General features: G+C 50.1%; 1 protein-coding gene across 18 annotated transcripts in view; it reads right to left on the bottom strand.

The window, feature by feature from the left end:
* Window positions 1-20,570, bottom strand: part of ASCC1 (activating signal cointegrator 1 complex subunit 1) — a 27,247-nt gene continuing 6,677 nt past the window's right edge. For 16 of the 18 annotated variants that reach the window (XM_085554140.1, XM_085554148.1, XM_085554141.1 and 13 more), the window contains 5 exons: window positions 15,775-15,911; window positions 13,702-13,821; window positions 10,467-10,594; window positions 9,056-9,135; window positions 1-353 (listed from right to left, as the gene is read on the bottom strand). In XM_085554140.1, coding sequence (XP_085410266.1) covers window positions 237-353; window positions 9,056-9,135; window positions 10,467-10,594; window positions 13,702-13,821; window positions 15,775-15,911 — 582 coding nt within the window. In that variant the 3' untranslated portion in view covers window positions 1-236. Of the gene's footprint in view, window positions 354-3,740; window positions 3,932-4,052; window positions 4,121-9,055; window positions 9,136-10,466; window positions 10,595-13,701; window positions 13,822-15,774; window positions 15,912-20,570 lie in introns of those variants that run through there. The other 2 variants (XM_085554139.1, XM_015866424.3) reach the window with 2 other exon arrangements.

Genomic DNA, 20,570 nt, shown 5'->3' on the forward strand with positions numbered 1-20,570 from the left:
TGCCCGTGAACGGAACTTCTTTATTCACAGGCCGACAGCAGGCGGGCACGCTGCTGGAGACGGGCCCTCGCTGCAGCCGAATGGTGCGGGAGGATCTCACATCCTCCCCGTAATCCCCAGGCTCCCCCCCGCAGTACGGCTACAATACAAGGCACGAGGTGACCCCGATTCGCGTGCGGCCGCTGTTGGTCGCTGGTGTGACAACAGCCCGCAGGGGCCCCGCCGCCGTCCCTGGGTCAGTGCAGCAGCAGCCGACCCGCCGTGCCGTAGTACCCGGAGGCATCCGAGGAGTAGCGCTGGGACAGCAGCACCGCGTCCAGCCGCACCTCACCGAACGAGAAGTTCTCAAAGAGCTGCACGAGAGGAGAAAAAGCCTTTCAGGAATGACAACGGCAGCTCAGCCTGCAGCTGCTCCTGCTGTAGGGCTGCGTGCTGCTTGCCAAGCCCGCTCCCCCCATCCCAGCACAGTGATGGCACACGCACTGAGGGCAGGGTGCTTGCTCCTGGCCCAGGTCGCAGGGCTTATGGACACGGCTCGGCCCTGACCAGGGGCAGCAGGGACCATCCCAGCACTGCCCCTGCTCTGCTCAACAATTCTCCTTTGTTTGGCAGGGCCTGGCAGTGGGCTCAGGCATGAACCGTGCCGGGGATGTGCCCCAGCCCATTCATCCCATCCACAAAGCCAGCCAAAAATGACATCAGGTTCTCACAGGGAAGCTCAGCAACACTGCTGGGAAGGCAGAGCCTTTGAGAGCAACGTGCCGCTCCTGCTCCATCCCATGAGGATACAGAAAACGCACCCATGAATTAAAAGCACTGCCCTGCAGAGCCAATTCCTCCATCACCTCATGGCCAAAACCCCAACAGCCGGCATGGAAGAAGCACCCCGTGGCTCTCCATTGCCCATCGCCGCTTCCCCAGGGCCCCACTGATACAAGGCTGTCCCAGAAGGGTTTCTCTGAGGGGTGTGGAGGATGGGAAGAGGAATGGCTGCCACCACACCAACTCCATCTGATGCAATTAAAGATGAATGCAATTAAAGATTAATTACGTTCCCAACAGCCTGGGTAGGATTTAGGATTAAACACCTCATGAATAAGAGATGCTGGGGAAGAGGTTGGTCTCCTTCTTGCTGGGGCAGAGCAATGAGGGATGGTATCCCCCCATGCAACCATGGAGGCAGCCCCCGCCGGGTGGGGGAGGCCATGGGAGAGCCCCATAAGGCAGCAGCTGGGGCCAGGCTCCCCCATCTGCACACTGCTAGAAGTGAAGCCTTTGTACCGAAGCACTTGGTATTCCCATGGCCTTTTTTAAGCGCTACCACCTCCCGCGTGTCTGAGCGTGTGTGTTTCCCAGGGAGAACACTGCTAGGACTATTGATTTTTGGTAATGCAGCTGTACTTTCTGAGAGCAAATGCACTACAAGATTTAAAGGACAGCCTCAGCCCTGTTTTTTTCCTGCTCTCCTTTCAAGCCAGCTCTTCATCGATGCTCCTCCACACCCGTAGGCAACTGGATGCCACGCATGAGTATCAGAGTCACGGCACCGCACAGCCCAGATCCACCGTGTGCAACTGAGAAAGAAGCCCTGGAGCATCTCCTCAAGGGCTCTGTGCCTCTGCAACAAGCAGCCAGCCCACAGTCAGCCCAAAGGATGGCTCTAAAGGGCTCAGCCTCCACTTTCTGCTTCCACATCTATTTATCCTGGGGAGAAGCCAAGCAGAGCCAAGAAAGATATTTATATCTCCCACCACAGAAGCGCTCTGCTTGTGGGGAGGCCAATGAAATGGAAAAGCACTTTGTGTTTTGCCTTTTCTTCTGGAAAAGGAGAGCCCTGGAGGTTGGCAGTTTCCCTTTCCAGAGGGTTACGGAGAGGATGAGGTGCGGATGCATGGGAACCAGATGCTGGTCACTCGCAGGGCTGCTGCAAGCCATGGCATCTGGCTGGAGCAGGACGCCATGCTCAGCAGCAACAAGGCAATGCCCTAAATCCAAACACACCAACGGATTTACATCCTCGCTGCCTGAGGAATAAATAAGGGGGTGGGATGAGGGATTTATTAATAAATGAAAACAAGCCCGATGGAGGGAAAGCTCGATTTGCAGCTGACCCCGCACACGCCATGCCAGCTCCTAATGCCCCTTGAGGGAATAGCATCACTCAGCTAAGTACCCTCTGCCTTCCCAAACTGAATTAGAGCTCAACAAGGAGAGCACACTGCTAACATTTAACCTCGAGCCCTGCACCTCAGCAGGAAGGCACTGAAGATGTGCTGAGCCTGCACAGCAGGGAAATACTCACGCATCAAACTGCAATTGCAGTCATCAGCCAAAGATGCTCCTCCCAACATCAGCCCCCAGCCACAGCAACTCGTCAGCAAAGTCAGAGCGGCACATCAAAACCAGGAGGGCTATTTCTGCATGTTTGCCCCCTTGTGAAGCAGATACAACGAAAGCACTGGGGAAATAAATGCCAAGGAGGATTCCTGGATGAACTATGCATCTGGGCGTTTGTCAAGCAGCCCTCCTGGAGAGCAGCAGCACCTTTGTGTGCAAACCCAGGAACAGCAGCAATAAATCATGGCACTGCCCAGCTCTAGGATGGCTGCAGCACGCTTCGGCTCCACTGACAGAGAGCGGAGCTGCCAATGCAAGCTCATGCCTTCACATCACCTGTCATGGGCTCAACAAGAGTGAGAAGTATTAATGGGCCTGCCCGAGGAGGCAGTGGGAGGACAGAAGGAGCCCAGGTGATGGGAGGGAGGCCAAGGTACTTAAAACTTCCTCCACATAATCTCTTACTTGTGCTCACGCAGCCTGGCCTGGGTTCTGCGCTGCCATCGGGGTTACTGATCGCTGTAAAACCTTACGTTGCCTTCAGCAGTCAGCCAAAAATGACCTATCCTGAACTGATAATGAGCCCACGCTGCCCTGCTGAGAGCTCAGAAATGCCAAGGGAACAAAAATTCACCACAATGCCTTGCAATTAAAAACTCCCAGCAAAGAGCAGCATTACCACAGGAAAACATGCAGAGGTGCACACACGCACCTGCTCTGCAAGGAAGAGCTGGCTTTGCTGGAGCTCCAGGCTGGGAAGCAGTGCCCTAGGGCAGGGGCAGAATGGCTCAGCAGCACAAAACCATCCATGGTGAATCAGCCCTGCAGGTGAGTGATGTGCACGCTGTCATCTGCCTGGGGCCCACAGGCAAGAAAAGCCAGGTGCCCTGCTGTCCTTGGCTGGGTTAGAAACGTTAAAGACCAAGTGGAATCATCAGACTCCAACAAACCCTCTGTCTGCAGGAGCTCCTCCTCTGTCACGGCTGCTTCCCGCTCACAGACACAACCCAGTGCTGGGAAACTGCTGGTAGAACAGGGACCTGTGGGGTCAGCATGTCTGGTTTCATGCACTTCTGCTAAAAGCTCTGCTGGCCAGCACAACAGCCTCCACCTGCACAAGCTGCCCTGAAGCTCCTCCTCCTTCACCCCAACAAGTGCAGCAAACCCTTCCAGCAGAGGCCCGAATCACAGCTCCATGAGTCCCCCAGACAAACCCAATCCCCTGTAGGCTCACAGAGGATGAAACCCAGCTGGGCAACCTGTCAAGATCTGGGAAGCTTGTTCAATTAATGGATTTTTTCCTCTTCTATTTTCACTTTCAAAATATGTTTTCTGAGACAGCTTGGTGCCAAGAAAGAAACATCTGATTCCTGCGTTATTCATTGCGGACACCACTATGCCAATGACTATCTGCCAGAGGTTTAATTGTGCCTGGAAGCTCGCCAGCAGCAACACAAGACGAGCACCAGAAGCAGGTAGGCAGCACCCATCCACAGCGACGTCTCTCCACAGAGCTCCCACCTCCTGCTGACATCGGCCAGGGCTCCCTTCCTGTGGCTCTTTACATTGCTTGGATACCCCAAGCCTCTTTTCCCTTATGAAGAAGAAAGCATCCAGACTTCAGGAGGAAGGCAAGACGCTCACAGAAGCCCTGGCAGCCCATCTTGGGGGAGCGCAGCGAGTCTGTGCTAGAAGCAAAGCACTAACACCCTTACCATTAGCATTCAGCCTGACTCGTCCAGTCATTTATATTCTCTTGCTCTGCAGCAAAGCAACACAAGACCTGAAATTAGACAAGTGAGTGGCACCCCGGGTTAGTGCGAGCCCAGTGCAAGACACGAATCAGCCGTGACAAAGGAGAAGCCCTCCTGCTTAAATCACCCGTGCTGCCCCTTGTACAGCAGTCACACATACACCACTTCTACCTGGAAAAGCAGCACTCATGTCAGAGTGAGCGACGCACAAAATTCAGGGTGTTCTTGGCATGCGTGATGGGTGGTTTCCTATTTATGTTTTTATTTTGCTGAGCCACAGTAAATGCCACGGAGCTTTTGGTACGTAAGCAAATGCCATTCCATGGGTGTTTTGCATCTATCTTACATGGCGATCGTAAATCAACAAGCTCAGAAAAGGCCAAGGGAGGTCATGGCCCCACTGTCCTGTACATCCCTGAGGCAGGAGCTCATTGCTGGGTTCCATCTGCATGGGAAACAGGGCAGGCCTTCACGTAGCCTCCTTCCTTCTTCCCAGTAGAGCTATCTGGGGCCAGATCCAGGCTTTGTTCAGCAGAGACTGTCTGGCTCCTCTGGCATGAGCAGAACCCAGCAATGCTTCTGTCACACTGCAAAGCCTTTGCTTTAGCACAAGGTTTTGGGTCGTTTCCCCTCCTTGCTGCAAATCCATGAAAATGCATGCATTTGAGGAAAGCAAGCCCTAGTTGCTATGGTGAAAGGCATTCTGCAAACTAAGAAACAAACACAAGTGGGACATTTGGAGGTTACTGCATCCTCTCGCATCTTTCTGACAGGAATAAAACACCCCAGCACATTAAAGGCTATGCTAATTTCCAGTGTGAGGGATTCACAGTACAACTGGTTTAAGGAATTAACGACCAACCCCTGCATCTCTGCAGAGCAGCCTCACCCCTTTGGCACTCAGCACTCCCTATCACAAACAGCTGCTGCAGGTGCTGTAGGATCCAGGCTTTGGTTTTCCTGCAGTGATGCCAGGAGGATTGCAAGGCACATGGGAACAACAGGACAAGGACCCACCAATGTGACCTCCCAGATCCATTCAGTCACTGAGAGGAGGAGCCTGGCCACAGAGCCAGCCCATTAAGTCAGGCAGACCAGGAGGATTAACCAGCAGAAGGGCCAGAGCCTCTCTGCAATGAGCTGCCCTCTTTCACTCATCAACGTGCTCTTTGTTCTTCTCTGCACTAAATACAAACCATTTGTAGGTGACTGTCTTCACAGTGACCCAACTCCATCTCCTTTTCCCCCCCCCAGTCATGCACACATTGACCACCTGTCTCTCTCTCTCTCTCGATAGCAGCACCACCAGAATTGAAGGCAGAGATCTCTCCTCTGCAGAGCACACACTTGCTCCAGTTCTCCTGGCTGTGCTGGGTACCTACTCTCATCACTACACCGAGGACCACCAGATCCTTTCTGCACACTAGGCAGCCTAACATGGGTCTTTTTTGATTTAAAAGCTGTGACAGCAAAAGAGTCCATCTCCTCTAACTCCCAAAGGAAAGCTGCAGACACAGTCAGGGTGCCAGAACAAATGCAGCACTCCTCAGACCAGAGGGGAAACTGGCAGCAGTGACTGCACAGGGGCAGATGTTGCTCTGCTTAACAGCTTGCTGGGCTTAGGGTATTTTCAGGGTACATGGAGGGCTTCCAGGCCAAGATTTTGCTTTCACGTGGTGCTGCATCAAACGTCTTAAACTGAACTGCCACAATAACACAGCTGCTGCACTACTTTGCCCAGCAAGACAAAAGTAGCAACAGAGAACGCCACCAGGTCTGCATGCAACCCACCAACACTGGTCTTTCACTCAAGAAAAATACCGAGTGACAGGGGACATGGCCCCATAACTTAATGCCCTTATATTCTGGAGCCCCGTTGGGTCATGCCCTGTCTGTCCCAGCAGCGCTTGCCCCTGTACTGACAGACCCAGCTCTGGGTCTGGCACTTCAGCTCAGTGTCCTCCCAAGCTTTGTTCCACGGCACCTGCAGGGCTGCTCTCTCAGTCCATGATCTCACAAGCTATTAAAGCAAGGTTCACCCCTTTCCTTGCTCAAAACGTGCTTACCTCTGGTCCAAACACAGCACAGGCCACCCTTTTACATCCCTAACCTCAAGTTACAATCCTTCAGTTCTAACACTGTGAGTTCAGATGGCTCTCTTCCTACTGCGAGCTTTTCAGAAGGATCCTGGAACATTTTGGCTGTACGTTCACGTTCCTTTGCATTTCTATTTATTCACCACAGCCTTTGCATTTTCACGGAGGGAAATAAATAAACGACCAAGTAAATAATAAATAAAAGCCTGAAGGCAGCCAAGCCCTGGATCCGGAGATGCGCACAGCTGCCCCAGCTTCCTCAGTGCCAGCGCTGCGCCAGCTGCGACACTGGGCACACAGCCACCCTGCAGGGCAGGGGACGAGGAGGCAGCACGAAGGGGCTGCCAAGCTGGCATCTCCCTGCTGCGCCCAGCCTGACCGTGCTCACATGGGAGATGCTGGAGCAGAATTGTGGTCCGTGACTTGGACGTGCGAGGAGCTGGCACACCACCACCCTGGAAGTAATACGTACCGCTCCGCATGAAGTGCCTCATAAAGCAGCCCTGTTCCTTGGGACTCAGCGAGACAAGTACAAAGCCAAAGCATCTCGCGCCTTCATGGGAGGCACAAATCATTCACATGCTTCCCCTGGGCTCTCTGCACCAAGCAAACCAGGGAACCTTTTGTACAGATATTCTTCAAGACAGAAGTAATTTAAACTCCTCAACGTAGCTCATCCTACAGGATCTATTTTCTGAGCAGTGTGGGAAGGCACCGGTCTGCACAACCATTTATTAGCACAAACAGGAGTGTATGTTTAACTCTGCGGAATGGGGAGAACAAAGGATTATTCAATAAAATTCTGATGAGTTCTGCCAAAAGCAAAATACCAGCTGGAGCCCAGAGTAGTGCAGGCAGCCTATCGGCAAACACTGCTGCCAGTGCACCTGCACACAGGCATCAGCTGCGGCCCCAGGGAGCTGCGGAACCAGGCCGTCCTTACCTTGCAGTGCACCATTACCTGCAGGTCCTGCCCTCTGTTAAGCCAAGCCAGTGCCTGGCAAAGCCACAGCTGTGCAAGGAGGAGGCCCACCGTGATGATTTGACACCATGCTCAACAATGCCCTTCGTTTAGATCCTGCTGCAGGAGCTAATGCAGCTGCTTCGCAAGAGGGCAACCTCATTGAGCAGCAGATAAATAATGTATATAAAAGAGGACGTGGTGCAGTTCTGCAAGGTCATGCTGGAGCACACTGGCGGCTGGCTGGGGCTGGGCTCCTCGGGTAAGAAGCCTGCAGCTATTTATGACTCATGTAATTAATTAATGCCAGCGGGCACTCTGCTGCAGGCACGTGGGAGACCAAAGGGAAATACGAAGTGAGTAGGTTAGGAAATGTAGTGGAGGTGGGGGAGAAGGATGATATTTCTTGCAGGAACGTATGCTTTGAAGTAATTATCAACAGTCCAAACAGTCAGCAGCTCTTTGGGCTACATCGGTACAGAATCAATTAGGGGTTTTAAAAGCAGCTCGGCTCCAACTTCAGAGCCAAATTAAAAAAAAAAAAAAAGGTATTTGAGGTAGGGCTGGGGCATTTCTAAGCACTGTGCACCATGAGACCCACAGCCTCATGATACAACCCATGAGTGTTGCAAACAGTTGAGGGAGCAGCATAATGCCTTCCAAACTGTGCATGTTTTCAGATGAGGAGCATTAAGGAAGAAGGGCAGCTGAAGTCTGAGGACAAGATCAGCAAAGGCAAAAAGGACTGATGGGCAAGGTGAAAAGCAGACACTCCCTGGAAGCTGAGTCCCTTCAGGCACTTGTGGCTGCTACCTGCCCTCTCTGGAGCCTGCTCAGGTGCTGGAAGCTGAAAAAGGGGCCAAATCCATCAGTGGCCTGCTCTGCCACACAGCCCTGCGGTCTCACAGCAAGCGCTCCGCACGTGGCAGTGCTGAGTCATGACACTGTGCTCACACAGCCCGCGAGAGATTAACCTAATTTTGTCCCTTTGTTTGTCCTCTGCACAGAGGAGATCAATCAGCTCCACTCTCTGTCTGCACATCCCTTGCAGCCAGCACCTAATGCACGGAACAGCAGAACTGCAAACACAAAACAGACCTCTTCTGTCCTGATGTCCCACAGTCCTTTCAAGCTGTCCATCTCACATCCCACCTGCATCCTTGCTCATGTCTCTTTGCTGCCAATTTGTGGTCAGAACACCTATCATTTCATGATGTGAATACATGTATTCATGCATTCTCCTGCCTCCTTCTTATCATAACAAATCAGCTCACACAATGAGGATTTAAAATGGCTTACAACCCAGCACTGTTTTCCTTCTCTGGGCTCGTCTTTTCTTCCTGGACACTCACGGGGTGTGAGCACCACACATCAGCCCAGCATTGCCATCTCTGCAGCCTGTGGTATCTTGCTTCCTGTCCTCCGTCAATACCAAAGCCAACTTGACCCCCAATATCCACCGATTTGCTAGAGCAGAACCATGCAAACCAGCAGCAGAGATTTAACAAACCAAAAGAGCGTGTGAAATGGCAGTTTTAGCGGCATAAAAACAAGCATGAGTGAGTGAAACAAGAGCAACAAAGTCTGCTTTTCTGGTGGGCTGCAAACCAACATGAGCCTAAGTCTCCAGGGTAAAACACGAGCAAAGTGAACAACAACAGCAACACCCACTTAGCATTCGTGTGATGTACTCCTGATCTGAGCTCACCAGCTTTGAGAACGCTTCTGTTAAATACCGTAGTGCTCTCAATTAGAAGTGATCTAGATTGTTTATTTTCTAAACAGATCCCCCTCTCCGGGAGATCCCATAAGCCAAAGGCAAAAGTAGTTTTAAAGAAGTGCTTCAACCTCTTCTGGCTATCTAATATCAGCAACTGGCTCCATTTCTCTAATTGTTTTATACTGACCTTGAGGATGTTTCGCCCATTAAATGACTCCCGCTCCTTGAAGGATGATTTACCAGTCACTGTGCTGCTTCGCTCTTCAGCTGGAAAGACAAAAGCCACCACCAGAATGAGCTTCAGATGGGAGAACTGTGTGTGCTGTACTTCATACCCCACTCCTCCCCTCCCCAAAGTCAGCTGCCAGCTAATAAACCATCCTTGCACAGCTCTTCATGCAAAAACACCACCACTTTGATCTTAAAGATAACCGTGCTGACTACGGGATCAGTGCTTCCACCAGGATCACCTGCAACACCTGGAGGAAAGACCCTGCACACAGCTGTTGTTGGGGTGCTTCTGGAGGGCACCTGCTGTGCCTGCTGTGGGGAGCATCCCCACATACCATCAACGTGTGTGTATGTGAGGCAGGGAAGCAGCCACCCACTAAGACATGGAGAACAGCAATCTGAGCCTACAGTGACTGCCAAATGTCTCCATCTCAGATCCATCTCCCCAGAGGATGTCTGGAGTTTATATAATCCCAAAGCACATGATCTGTTCTTTCCAAGGGACCTTTGCCACACTCACTGAATACATTAAATATTTCTTCTACATCTCCAGCATTAACTATGAGGCCCCGCTCACAACCAACAATACTATTCAGATCCCGTATCAAATATAAAGTGATTTCTATGGCCGCCTGGGTAAAGCTCTCCTCATTGTCTCTGAATGCCTCACATGCCTGATAGGGCAGTTCAGCACACAGACTGGATGCTACTGCCAGCATCCCCCTTCTCCCCCTCCCCAAAGGGCAACTTCAGGTTTAATGTCCTTGCAGCGACTCAGAGGCTGGTCCAGATCCTTCTGAGTGCTGCTGGCCAAGAGTGGGTCTGAAATTGTAAGGAAGAACCTTAGAAAGGACCCAGAAAATACCCAAAGCATGCCTGCCTCCTCCAGCTCTGCTGGCTGCTCTTTCAGTTTTTCTTGGGTTTTATTTAGCAACATCCCCCATACAATCTTCAAGGCATTAAAATAAGATTAAGATGAAAATAAGCATGAAAATTATTTAAAAATAAAACCAACAACCCAACATAAAAAGTGTAAAAGTCAACAGTTACTGACCAAAACACCTCCTGTTCAGTGCTACTGTGTTCAATGGATGTGAGGGAATGGCTTCTAATTGAAAGAGGGGAGATTTAGATCGGATATAAGGAAAAAGTGTTTTATGATAAAGGTGGTGAGGCACCGGAACAGGCTGCCCAGAGAGGCGGTGCCCCTACAGACATGCAGGATCAGGCTGGATGAGGCTTAGAGCTCCCGATGGAGCTGTGGGTACTGCTGTTCACTGCAGGCCAGTTGGGCCAGATGGTCTTTCAGGGTCCCTTCCAACTCTAACGATTCGATGCATTTACCAGTAAAGAACAAGAATACTCACCACCACTTGGGTCTTTCCTGAAGAGCGTGTTCATGACAGTAGCGTGAAGTTTCACCCTATCCCATTCCCTAAGCATCAGACCAGAGGCCACGAACCTTTCCACCAGCTGATCAGCAATCACCTGCAGCCTGGGAAGGCAAAAGGAGAAAGAACAAAGCAAAGTAAGCCAATGAGAAATTCCTGCACTGTCAGTGTTTCACTCTTCTGCCAGGAAGGGCAGCATGTGTGAAATGAGGTCTCTGCATTCACTCGGAAAAGAGAGCATGAGAAGTTAACGGAGCTATCAGAATTCGGTTATCTTGTAAAAAGTTCTGTCTGTTTCACAAAGCTCCCTCTGTCCTTCCTCCATTTGCAAGGCTTGTGCTGCACACAATCCACAAAGCAGGGAGGATTTAGCATAGCAAAGAGTTTGCTGCCAATGCCCAAACCTACGGTCCCTACGGGTGTTCAGGCATTTCCTCCCCCATGGGACCTGCTTGGCGCAGGGCCCACAGCTCTGCAGAGCAGCAGGCTGCAGCTGGGAGAGGCAGAGGCTGCCCCCAGGGCTTGAGGTGGCCACGCTCTGGCTGCCAACTCCTCTGCCCACCCCATCGTGTCTCACCCCCGGTGGGCAGCCGGCAGCCACGCAGCAATTTCTAGACTCTCCAGCTTCCGACTGTCATGGTTTTCTGCTATTTTCTGGCTTTACATCAGTGATTTTTAAAATTAGCAATGATAAAGATTAAATGAATATCATTACGGACAATACTAAAACAAATTAACAGAGAATAGCTCAAGTGAAAATGGGGCTTTATTGCATTATAAAGTTAATCAAGGAAATAAAGCAAATTAGAATGAATTATAATGGAAATTATTTGCCGTGCGGGAGGCATCAGAGCATGATCTCTCTCTCAGTCTGAGCCATTCTATGTGCAGAAGGGCTTGCCAGCCCCTAATGCTGTCTGCAGTTATGCAAGCTAAGTCGGGTAAATCAAATCTCCTGCTTTATGGCTTAAGCTGATCAAGATCATCCAAAGATCAGGAAGGAACTCCACCCCCAGCCACTCCAGGAGCCACACAGAGCCAGCAGGACATCTTGCAGGAGGCAGGAAGGCACACACCTCTCACAGGCTGCAGCAGCCTGAGCCAGCACAGCACAGTGTGGCACAGCACATGGCTGCTACGCTCCTCCAGCGTTGGCCTTGCAGTTGAGAAACTGCTCCCAACCTGCTTTGCTCATGTCCCTGAGCAAAAAGCGGCAGGTTTCAGCAGGCAAGAGAGACAAGTGCCAATTCATTCTGCTGGGAGAGATGAATCAATTCACAGGTGAGGGCAAAGCCTGCCTGGCTGAGGAGAAAATGGTACAATCACGTGGCCCTCTCTGAACCTATTCCTAAGCAAAAGCAACAAACAGCGTTGCAGAACAGAAGCCTGGCAGCCTCCAGTTGCCATGCAAATCACAAGGTCCAGGCTATGCCAAAATCTCAGCTAGGGACCTCTGTGAAGGACAGAGGAGGCACCACCTCAGCAGCAAGCCCCTTTCTTGGGAAACATGCCTCCAGTTGCAATGGCAGGTAGATTGGAAGGTCTCATTTCTCTCCCCAGCCAGAGGCAGCTCTGCCAGCCTATTGGCATTTGGTTCCAGCACTATGGCTAAGAGGCTCCTCAGCAGAACGGGCAGGGCTGGCACCTGAGGCAAGTCACAAGGTCAGTCCTCAGCAATCCAAGCAGTTCCCAAACACAGGCAGACACTCTTGTCCCATATTACATGCCGCACCACATAGGTTCTACAGGATTCCTCTTTGGTCGCAGACATACACAGAAGTGGAAGCAGACTTGCAAGCACCACACCTAAGGGATGATCCAGTGACTCAGAAGAAAAGGGGCCCATAGCTCAGTTTAGTGAGCTGATACATAGTGATTTCTACAACCCCAACTGAAGCACACTTGGGTCATCCCACATCTGCTTCATCTTTCTGAGTGCTTGTCCCTCACTTCCTCCCCTTAGCTAAAATAGATTGCCCTGGTTCTCCGCCCTCCCCCTCTGCTTTATCTCACCTCTGTCAGTGCAGGACAGACTTCAAAGTGGAAGAGCTAAGAAAGGGAAAAGATTTGGGCTCCTATCACCTCTCAGCAATTGTTACACTTTCATTTCCCCACCCATTTTCTTATCTCACATCCGATCTCTTACTTCAACAGAGCAACTAAAGTGTGCTTTTCCCCAGGGCATCAAGCATAGGGCCCCTGGGGAAAGGAGATGCTAGAACACATCCCTTCCTCCTTGATCAGGTTCCTACTGGCACCTCAGCTGCTCTGTTCACCCCCTGCTAGCTCCTGCTGTCCTTCAGCAAGGGCAGCACTGCTGGAAAAAGATCAAGCTAAAAAAGAGAAGGTCAACACTCAAAAAGAGAAGGCTAATGCTCTCCTGGCTGCTCCCCTGCCTCCTTCCCACCCATCTCACATGAACAGTTCGGGAAGATGATGGCTCTTGCACTTCCCCAGTCTTTGAAAAAGCACTTTTTTTTCAAAGTGCTTTGAAAAAAAGCACTTTTTTTTTTTGTTATGCTGCTGTTGGTGATTATGCTGCTGTTGGTGATGCTCTTGTCAAAAATGAGATGGGGGAAGGCTGTCCAGCCACCACTGCATCCTGGACAGGGCTGTGGCAGAGCCTTCAGCTGAAGCAACGTCAGAGCAGCAAATGGCACAAACGCACCAACCTGGCTTTGACATTTCAGACCAGAGGTCAGAAGACAGGTGTTTCACACCCAGCGTGAGGCTACTCAAAGACACAAGAAACAAACTGCTGTGCCCACGTTGCAGTTTTCTAAGGACTTCCTGGTGCAACTGGCTTTTAAGAATAACGAAATGCTGCAGAGTAAATCAGGCTGCTCAGATTCACCTGGTCTGTCCATTGGAAAACAAGCAGCAGAGGCCAAGTTGTCCTGTGTTTTAAGTTACCTGGGGAGCACCTCCTTGCCTATCTCATCACTGCCTGAGCCACGACGCCATTACTCACTCCGACAGACTGCTACAGAAACAAATGACATCTTTCACCGTGCCACCACTGGCTGATTCAAAGAGCAAACACATCACTGCCTTAACTGGTTTAAGAAGTGAGAATGACTTAATCTTCCTGACTGCTGGCCCAAGGATCGTGAGCAGCACCCGCTGACTTTGGACTGCCGAGGGTTCTCCTGCTGCTGCTCAGTGCTGCCTGCACGCTGGGGGCTGAGGGAAAGGGGTAAGAGGAACTCACTTGTCCGAGCCATCCTTCATGTGGACTTTGGCATAAAGGACATCCATCATGGCAGGGTCATCGTTCATGTACTCCACCCCGGCCACCTCCACACTCAGGGGTTTGCCTCCCGTAATTTGGCTAAAATGGAAGAAAAAAGCCAAACGTCACACCTGCTTTAGCAATGCAATGTGTAGCATCCCTCCCACATAAGTTCTAAAGCTCAAAAAGCTACAGCTGCTATTGTCTCATCATATCAAAAAATACCATAAAAACACTGAAATCTGAATTCATACATCCACTGTTTCAGACATACAGTAAGTCAACTTGTCCGTAATCACAGGCCATCTCAAAGCAGAAATCTCTATTTACTTCTTGCAAAAGCTATCGGCAGTCAAATGTTGTAACTCCTCATTCCAGAGGAGCTGCTGCTTTCCCCACAAAGAGAGTGATAGTGACACAAAGCCTCCAGTTCATTGATTTTCATTGGCAAAAGCACTTGATGCAGAATTCAGTTTTAAGAACATTTCAACATCCGCTTACCAACACTGGAAGTAAATAGAACTGCTTTAAAAAACCATCACCAGCTACTCTGGCAGGAACGTGAAACCTAAAATGCGTGCAGGATATAATATGGACTCCCACACCGAGCAGCACACCATGAGCCTATCTGCTCCCAAACATACCACCTTCTTGTTCTCTAGCAGCACATCACAGGAGCCACGTGCTGCAGCAAGAGCTCTGCTTTATTCACTGCTGAGGTCTTGTGGGCAGTGCAGGGCAGGCAGAAGTAATGACCACAAGTTAAGCGGGAGCGTGACTTTGCTCTAACCTTGCATGCTTTTGTGCAGCCTGTTAATTCCCATTAACAATTTCCAGGTGGAACAGGGGAGCGTGATTTCCTCTCCCAGGATGATTACTGGGAGGAAAACAGCACAAGACTACAAACACTTGAGGCCACGTAACCAAAAACTGTACAAAACGGGCACACCGGCTCTCAAACAGTATTGCCTGAATTTACTAAAAGTAAATGAATGCTAACAAAGGATCATATGGGTGGAAGGGAGCCTGAATTGATTTTAAATGTCTGTTTATTTGGCTATGGCAGGGGAAGTAACTTGTCAACACATTCAAGTGTTGACTCTTCCTCCAAAGGAAGTGGAGAGTCAAGATTTTCTCTGTCTCAGTTCAGCTCACTCCTGAGAAGGGCCGCACTCTTCAACTACCGTGGGCAGCCCCTTCCATTGGAAATATGCCTGTGTTTCTAGTCAGTAGCTGAAACAAAGGGAGCCTTCCTCTTAGAGTAGGTAAGAATTTTGGCCATGCATTGATTCCCAAAGGTGTCCTAAAGCAAGCACAGCGTGGCTACCTCTCCACACACCAAGGTACAATATAAGGAAATACAAATAAGGAATCCATGCCCTCTGTGCAAAGGCATTCCAAAAATAAATAAATACGTATGGCAGCCCCTCAGGCCACCTCCAATTTCTAGGCCATACAGAGATAAGCTGATTACAGTGTCATTCAACCACATTTACAGTTCAAGCTGTAATATCTGCAGTTCCGTGTTAACAGGCAGTGAGAAAACCCAGGTCTTGGAGCATTGCTGAACTGTTCAGAGTGATGACTCACATGGCTCATGCTGCCTTCTCTGCACACTCTCTGCACAAAGAAATGCATGTCAAGGACACCTCAGCATCTGCTCTGAGGCAGGAGGGAGCAGTGTGCTGGAGCCCACTGCAGGCAACGTGGGAAGGTGCTGGAGCTCACCCCTCCCTATGCAGCAGGCAGGGGACATCAGAGAGGAATTGCTCACACACTAATAATGGGACTGTTGTGAGAAATGTCTGGAGCAGGTCTGTAGGGAATGCTGAGGGGCTGAGCTGAAGAGTACTGCTGTGCTCTTTTGGTTGTGATTTCTTGGTGATTTCTGCTGCTCCTACTTAAAACATTCAGTCTCCTAAATTTCTGGAGTTTAGATACATGGTCAGGCTGCTCTCCTCACCCTTCCTCATCAAAGACAGCTTGCTTCTTACCCCCCCCCCTCCCCCCCCACGCCTGCCCTTGATGTTGGCATCCCTTTGCAACACTTACTCCACAAAGTCCTCTTTGCACTCCTGCAGGAGGTCACACGCCCTCTGGATCTCCTGTTCGTTCAGCAGCACCAGTGTCCCCAGAGTCAGGTGGAGCTTTGCAGGGTTCTGGAACAGGCTGCTGCTGACCCCGTGATCCTACAAATCAAATACAGCATCTCATCTCAGGCACATACACACCTCTATCAGAGGGATCCACATAACAGGGAACAAGCAACAAGCCACCAGCATCAAGCTTCTCATCTCTGCATTGCTAGGAAAGTTGTTAGAATCCCTAAGTTGAAACAAGAGGGAAAGACTTTGGGAGTGGGGCAGAGCCCAGCACCACACTTGCCTTTGCAGTGAGGTCCATAGGCAGATCAGGGCTTTTTAGGCTCTGAGGCTCCAGCTCAGAGACCTCCAGAGCTGTCAGAGCAGCGACTGCCACCAGCCATGGACTCAGCACAAGTCAGTGCAGAGTTAGAACTTGAGCGAAGCGTGTTCTCTGGGCAATAAAGCTGAAGCCAGCTGCAGTGGCAAGCTCTAAATAGCCTCTAAATCCTGTCTAAACACAGGTTGCACCTCACAACACAAGCACAGCCCATACCAGCTCTGGTAATTACATTTTTCTCATTCCCAGGTGCCCTATAGTTTGCTGAGATGAATCAAGTTTAAATTCCCTGTAGAAGAAAAGCTACGTGTTGTTGCTGAGGAAGAACTGTTCCCAGGTAGAGCAGAGCTTATGCTCAGCTTTACGGAACATGGTCTTCTGTTCTTGGAAATTCATAAAAATACCTTGAGGATGGTTAACACAGCCATATTAAAACAATTATTTCCACTTAGTGGCCACTTCCCACCAGCACATTGGTGAACCTCTACTTTAAGCTCCAGAAGAACCCAACATCACTCACTACAACACTGAAGCATTTATATGTCCAAAAATAAAAGCCCATTGACTGCAAATGACAGCTTTGAAGTTTCTAACTGAGCTTCAGAGTTTGAAATAAAACCCCTCTGACATTTAAACACTGCATCCCTCAGCTGGTGTAATGCTTCACATCTCATTGGGCATTGTTCACGCTGTGGCAGCACCCATATCCTTGCTGACAGCAGCACTTACAGGCTGGGCTAGATGAGGAAAACTCAGCGTCCCCAGCTGACAGAGCACGTAGTACCTGCCTTCACCTTGCTAATTGCTTTATTGCTGGCTGAGACCCCAAATCCTGCAAGTGGCAAAAGATGCTGCACGCCTCAGCACCAGGCAGCAGCCTGCAACGAGCACAGAAGAATTATGTTAAGCACACCCTGAGCATAGGACAGGAAAGGTGGATGCCTCCATCTCGCTCCTTCCCAGAGAGAGAGGGCAGCTAAAGCCTTTTTGCTCCCTTTCACACACTGCCATGTTAATGCACAGTGCAGGCAAGTGACGAAGACTGCACAGTAAAGTAGTTCACAGGTCAGAAAGTAAAACCCCTACCCTTGTTTTCTGGGACAGGGACTGACCTGCCCCAGCACAGTTTGTGATGTAAACATCGACCTGCCCCAAAAGCAGCCTTTCCCAGCACCTGAGTGGGGGCTGACAGCTGACAAAATGCAGGCATGGCACCTCCACACACTGTGCTGCCGCGGCTGAGACAGCCAACAGGGAAGAGCAGGATAGAGCAAACAGGTCAAGACCCACATAAGCCTCCCAGTTTACCCCTGGCGCTTCAGACAGCTCCCAAAAATCCCATATACAGCCCTCACAGCTCTTTCAGGGGCCAGGAGATCCCACCTCCCCCATGTGTGAGCGGGATGCTGTATCTGAAGAAGCTCTCTCTGGAGCAACCAACATTCCTCTGCAGGTGTCTCAGCAGCCCTTCCAGGTTGGGTGCAGCTCAGGAAATGCAAAAGTGCTTGAAACCACTTATTCCAGTCCCAGATTATGCTGTGCATAAATGCTACGTCCAGCTGGATGGGTGATTGGACGGGATGATCTTAGAGGTCTCTCCCAATCTTGGTGATTCCGTGATTCCAAGGCACACTCCCCGAGTGCCTTGTGGTGACAAGCTCCTCCAGCACCAGTTTCCTTCCCTGGGTTGTGGAAGGTGAGCACTTTTTATAGCACGTGCACAGCAATGAGCAGAATGGAAAGCACAGCACCAGAGTGGTGAGGACAAGCAGCAGGAAATCCCCTGTATTTGACAGGGGAATATGAAAGCTGTGTGTTTGTATCTGCCAGCAAATCCCTACAAACACATAAAACAGACCCTACTGTGTCTCTCAAAAATTCACCACTCAAACCACCTAAGGATGCACTGAGAGGTAAGAAGAGCATTCCCTGTATGCATCATCTGTGTGAGATTGCCCATTTTAGCTCACGCCACTCTCAGACACTGACTTGTCATGGTCACAAAACACAACTCATTTCCATGCATGTACCTTTAAAAATTCCTTAGTTTTTTTGTTTTTTTTTTTCCTTATTATTAGATCCCCCTCTCACTGCTTAGACCTCTACCTTTGCTCTCCTCCCTTGGATGGAACATGAAAGTGAGTTTTATTAGGAGCCTTCACCTCTTTGCGAAGTCTGAGCACATTGTTCCTATAAATCTAAGAGACTTTAGCATGGAAACTAAAGAGCAAAGCAGAGCCTCTGCGTGACAAGGCAAAGGATCACACTGCTTAGCTCTTCCTCCCTGGCTGCATCCTTTCTGCTGTCTTATGAGCTCCCAATATTTGCAGACAGCTTTCTGTTTTTCCCTTAATAGCAGGATACTGCATGCCAGCTCCATGCCCTCTCCCACCCCAACCCACAAACAAAGGAGCGAGCCAGAAAAACAGCATTTCCTGAACTGACTGAAGAACTGCAGGCTGAAAAACCCCTCCCATTTTCTGTCCCTTCCACTGTGAGATGTGATACCTCATTAACAACGTTTGATATTTACAGGTTGGCATTTATTACAGAAATCCCATTTCTCTTCCATGCTACATCTGCAGCCTGTTAAGACTGAAAATGCTGCATTTGCACAGCTCTGAAAGCCCAACCATGATTTTTCATAGCAATTTCACTGCTGAACCTAAACCTCTTCCCTTACTCACCTGTAACAAATGCTTCAATCCTCCTCACTCCAACACCAACACGGCTGTGCTAGGAGACTCCCAAGGTCACCCAGACAGCCTGAGTTCCCACTGCACCACACCACTGAGGTCCCAGGCCAGGTGAGCCACATCGTTATCTCTACACTAAATCAGCCTCAAAACAGTCTCCCCTCAGCTCTACTTCACCAGCTGGCTGCCCTGCCAATTCCATAGCACAAATGACACCCAAAGTGCTCTGTACCTCAACACAAGGTTTGTCTCACAGAAAGTCTTGAGGACAAAAAAAATCGAGTTAGAAAGCTTATACCCACCAACATAATCCTATGCTGTAAAATATAAATGAATGGTTGTCATGCCAACTGCTTCAGAGAGAAAAGTCCCGCACAAATGCTCAACAGCCAGAAGAAACCCTCACATGCACACCCCACGGGCTTCCCCTTCCTTGCCACTATTAGTGAGGTTCATCCAAGACCGGAGTCTACCTAACGCTGCAATGCTTTGCACCAGCAAATTGCAACAGGAAGAGAAGCTCGACACTCGTGTCCCTGAAATCTATTCAGACATCTCTAAGTATCCTGAGAAATCCCGTCGCTTTGGACAAATCTATAAGCTCTCTTATTGCTCTGTGAGGCACAGTTTTGAATTACTGTTTTTCATTACTGATGTGCTTTCTAGCAGACCCCGCTGTGAGATAAAGTGGTATTAGAGTGGCATTACCGGCTGCAGAGTGATTGAGAGACATAGAGGGCTGCAATATACTCCTGAACTAACAGGCAGCAATATATCTAGGAGTCTTTTTGCTAATACCAGGAGAAGGAAGTGAAGAAAAATAAAGCACTGTGTATTCCTTGGCTATCCATATGCAAACCTCCAAATACCTGCCTCTGACTGATTTGTATATTTCAAGCCTCCTGGGGCACTGAGCAGAGCCAGCACAACCCTGCACTCCCAGATCAGGGCACCCTGCACCCACACTGCGTGGAGAGCCCTATTGCAGGGCAGCCCCAGCTGCCACTGCCTGGGGAGATTCCCAAAGGTGCCCAGATGACTCAGCAGCAGCAAAACGCAGAGAGGATGCCTTGAGTGCTGCTGCTGGAATGAGGAGGAGTCATATCTGGGTGCTGGTTCTGAGCAAAGCTCCAGACAGTGGTTCCAGCCTGCAGGTTCCCTAACCACTGAGCAGGGTTTTGATGACGCTGTGCTGTCCAGACACAGCAGGAAGAGGCTGCAGAAGAAACAGAAGGTCAAAGAGGACAAGGTCAGTTTCATCTCAAGCAAATGGTCTCAGCACTTCTCTGACCAAACCTGAGCTTCTGCAGCCATGGAGGACATGCAGACACAGGAAGGTTTGCAGATGTTCCCAGACAGCTCCTTTGGACTGTGACTGACAATGCTGGGAAAGCACCAGGATAAATTTATGGAAACATTTCCAAGTGGATGGCAGGCAGTGGTACGATGCAAACTGATAGTTAAGAGTGAGCAGGAGACCAATCATACCACAGGGGTAGATTAGGAGAGGTGTGGAGAACAAGGCAGATCACCAGCAGAGGCTGGGATGATGGAGGGCTGCACAGATGCAACCAAGGCAGCAGGCAAGAACAATGCATGTTTTGCAAGGAAAGGAGCAAGCTCAGGTGGGGCCTACATGGGGCAGGAATAAAGACACAGGATGAGGGTGTGGATAATGGCATTAGTTGCAAATGAATAGAAGAGGCTGCATCATAGAGATGTTGCACTGAA

Source organism: Coturnix japonica, chromosome 8 (assembly GCF_054131305.1).
Source record: "Coturnix japonica strain WE chromosome 8, WE-NBRP24, whole genome shotgun sequence".
NCBI classification, from domain to species: Eukaryota; Metazoa; Chordata; class Aves; order Galliformes; family Phasianidae; genus Coturnix; species Coturnix japonica.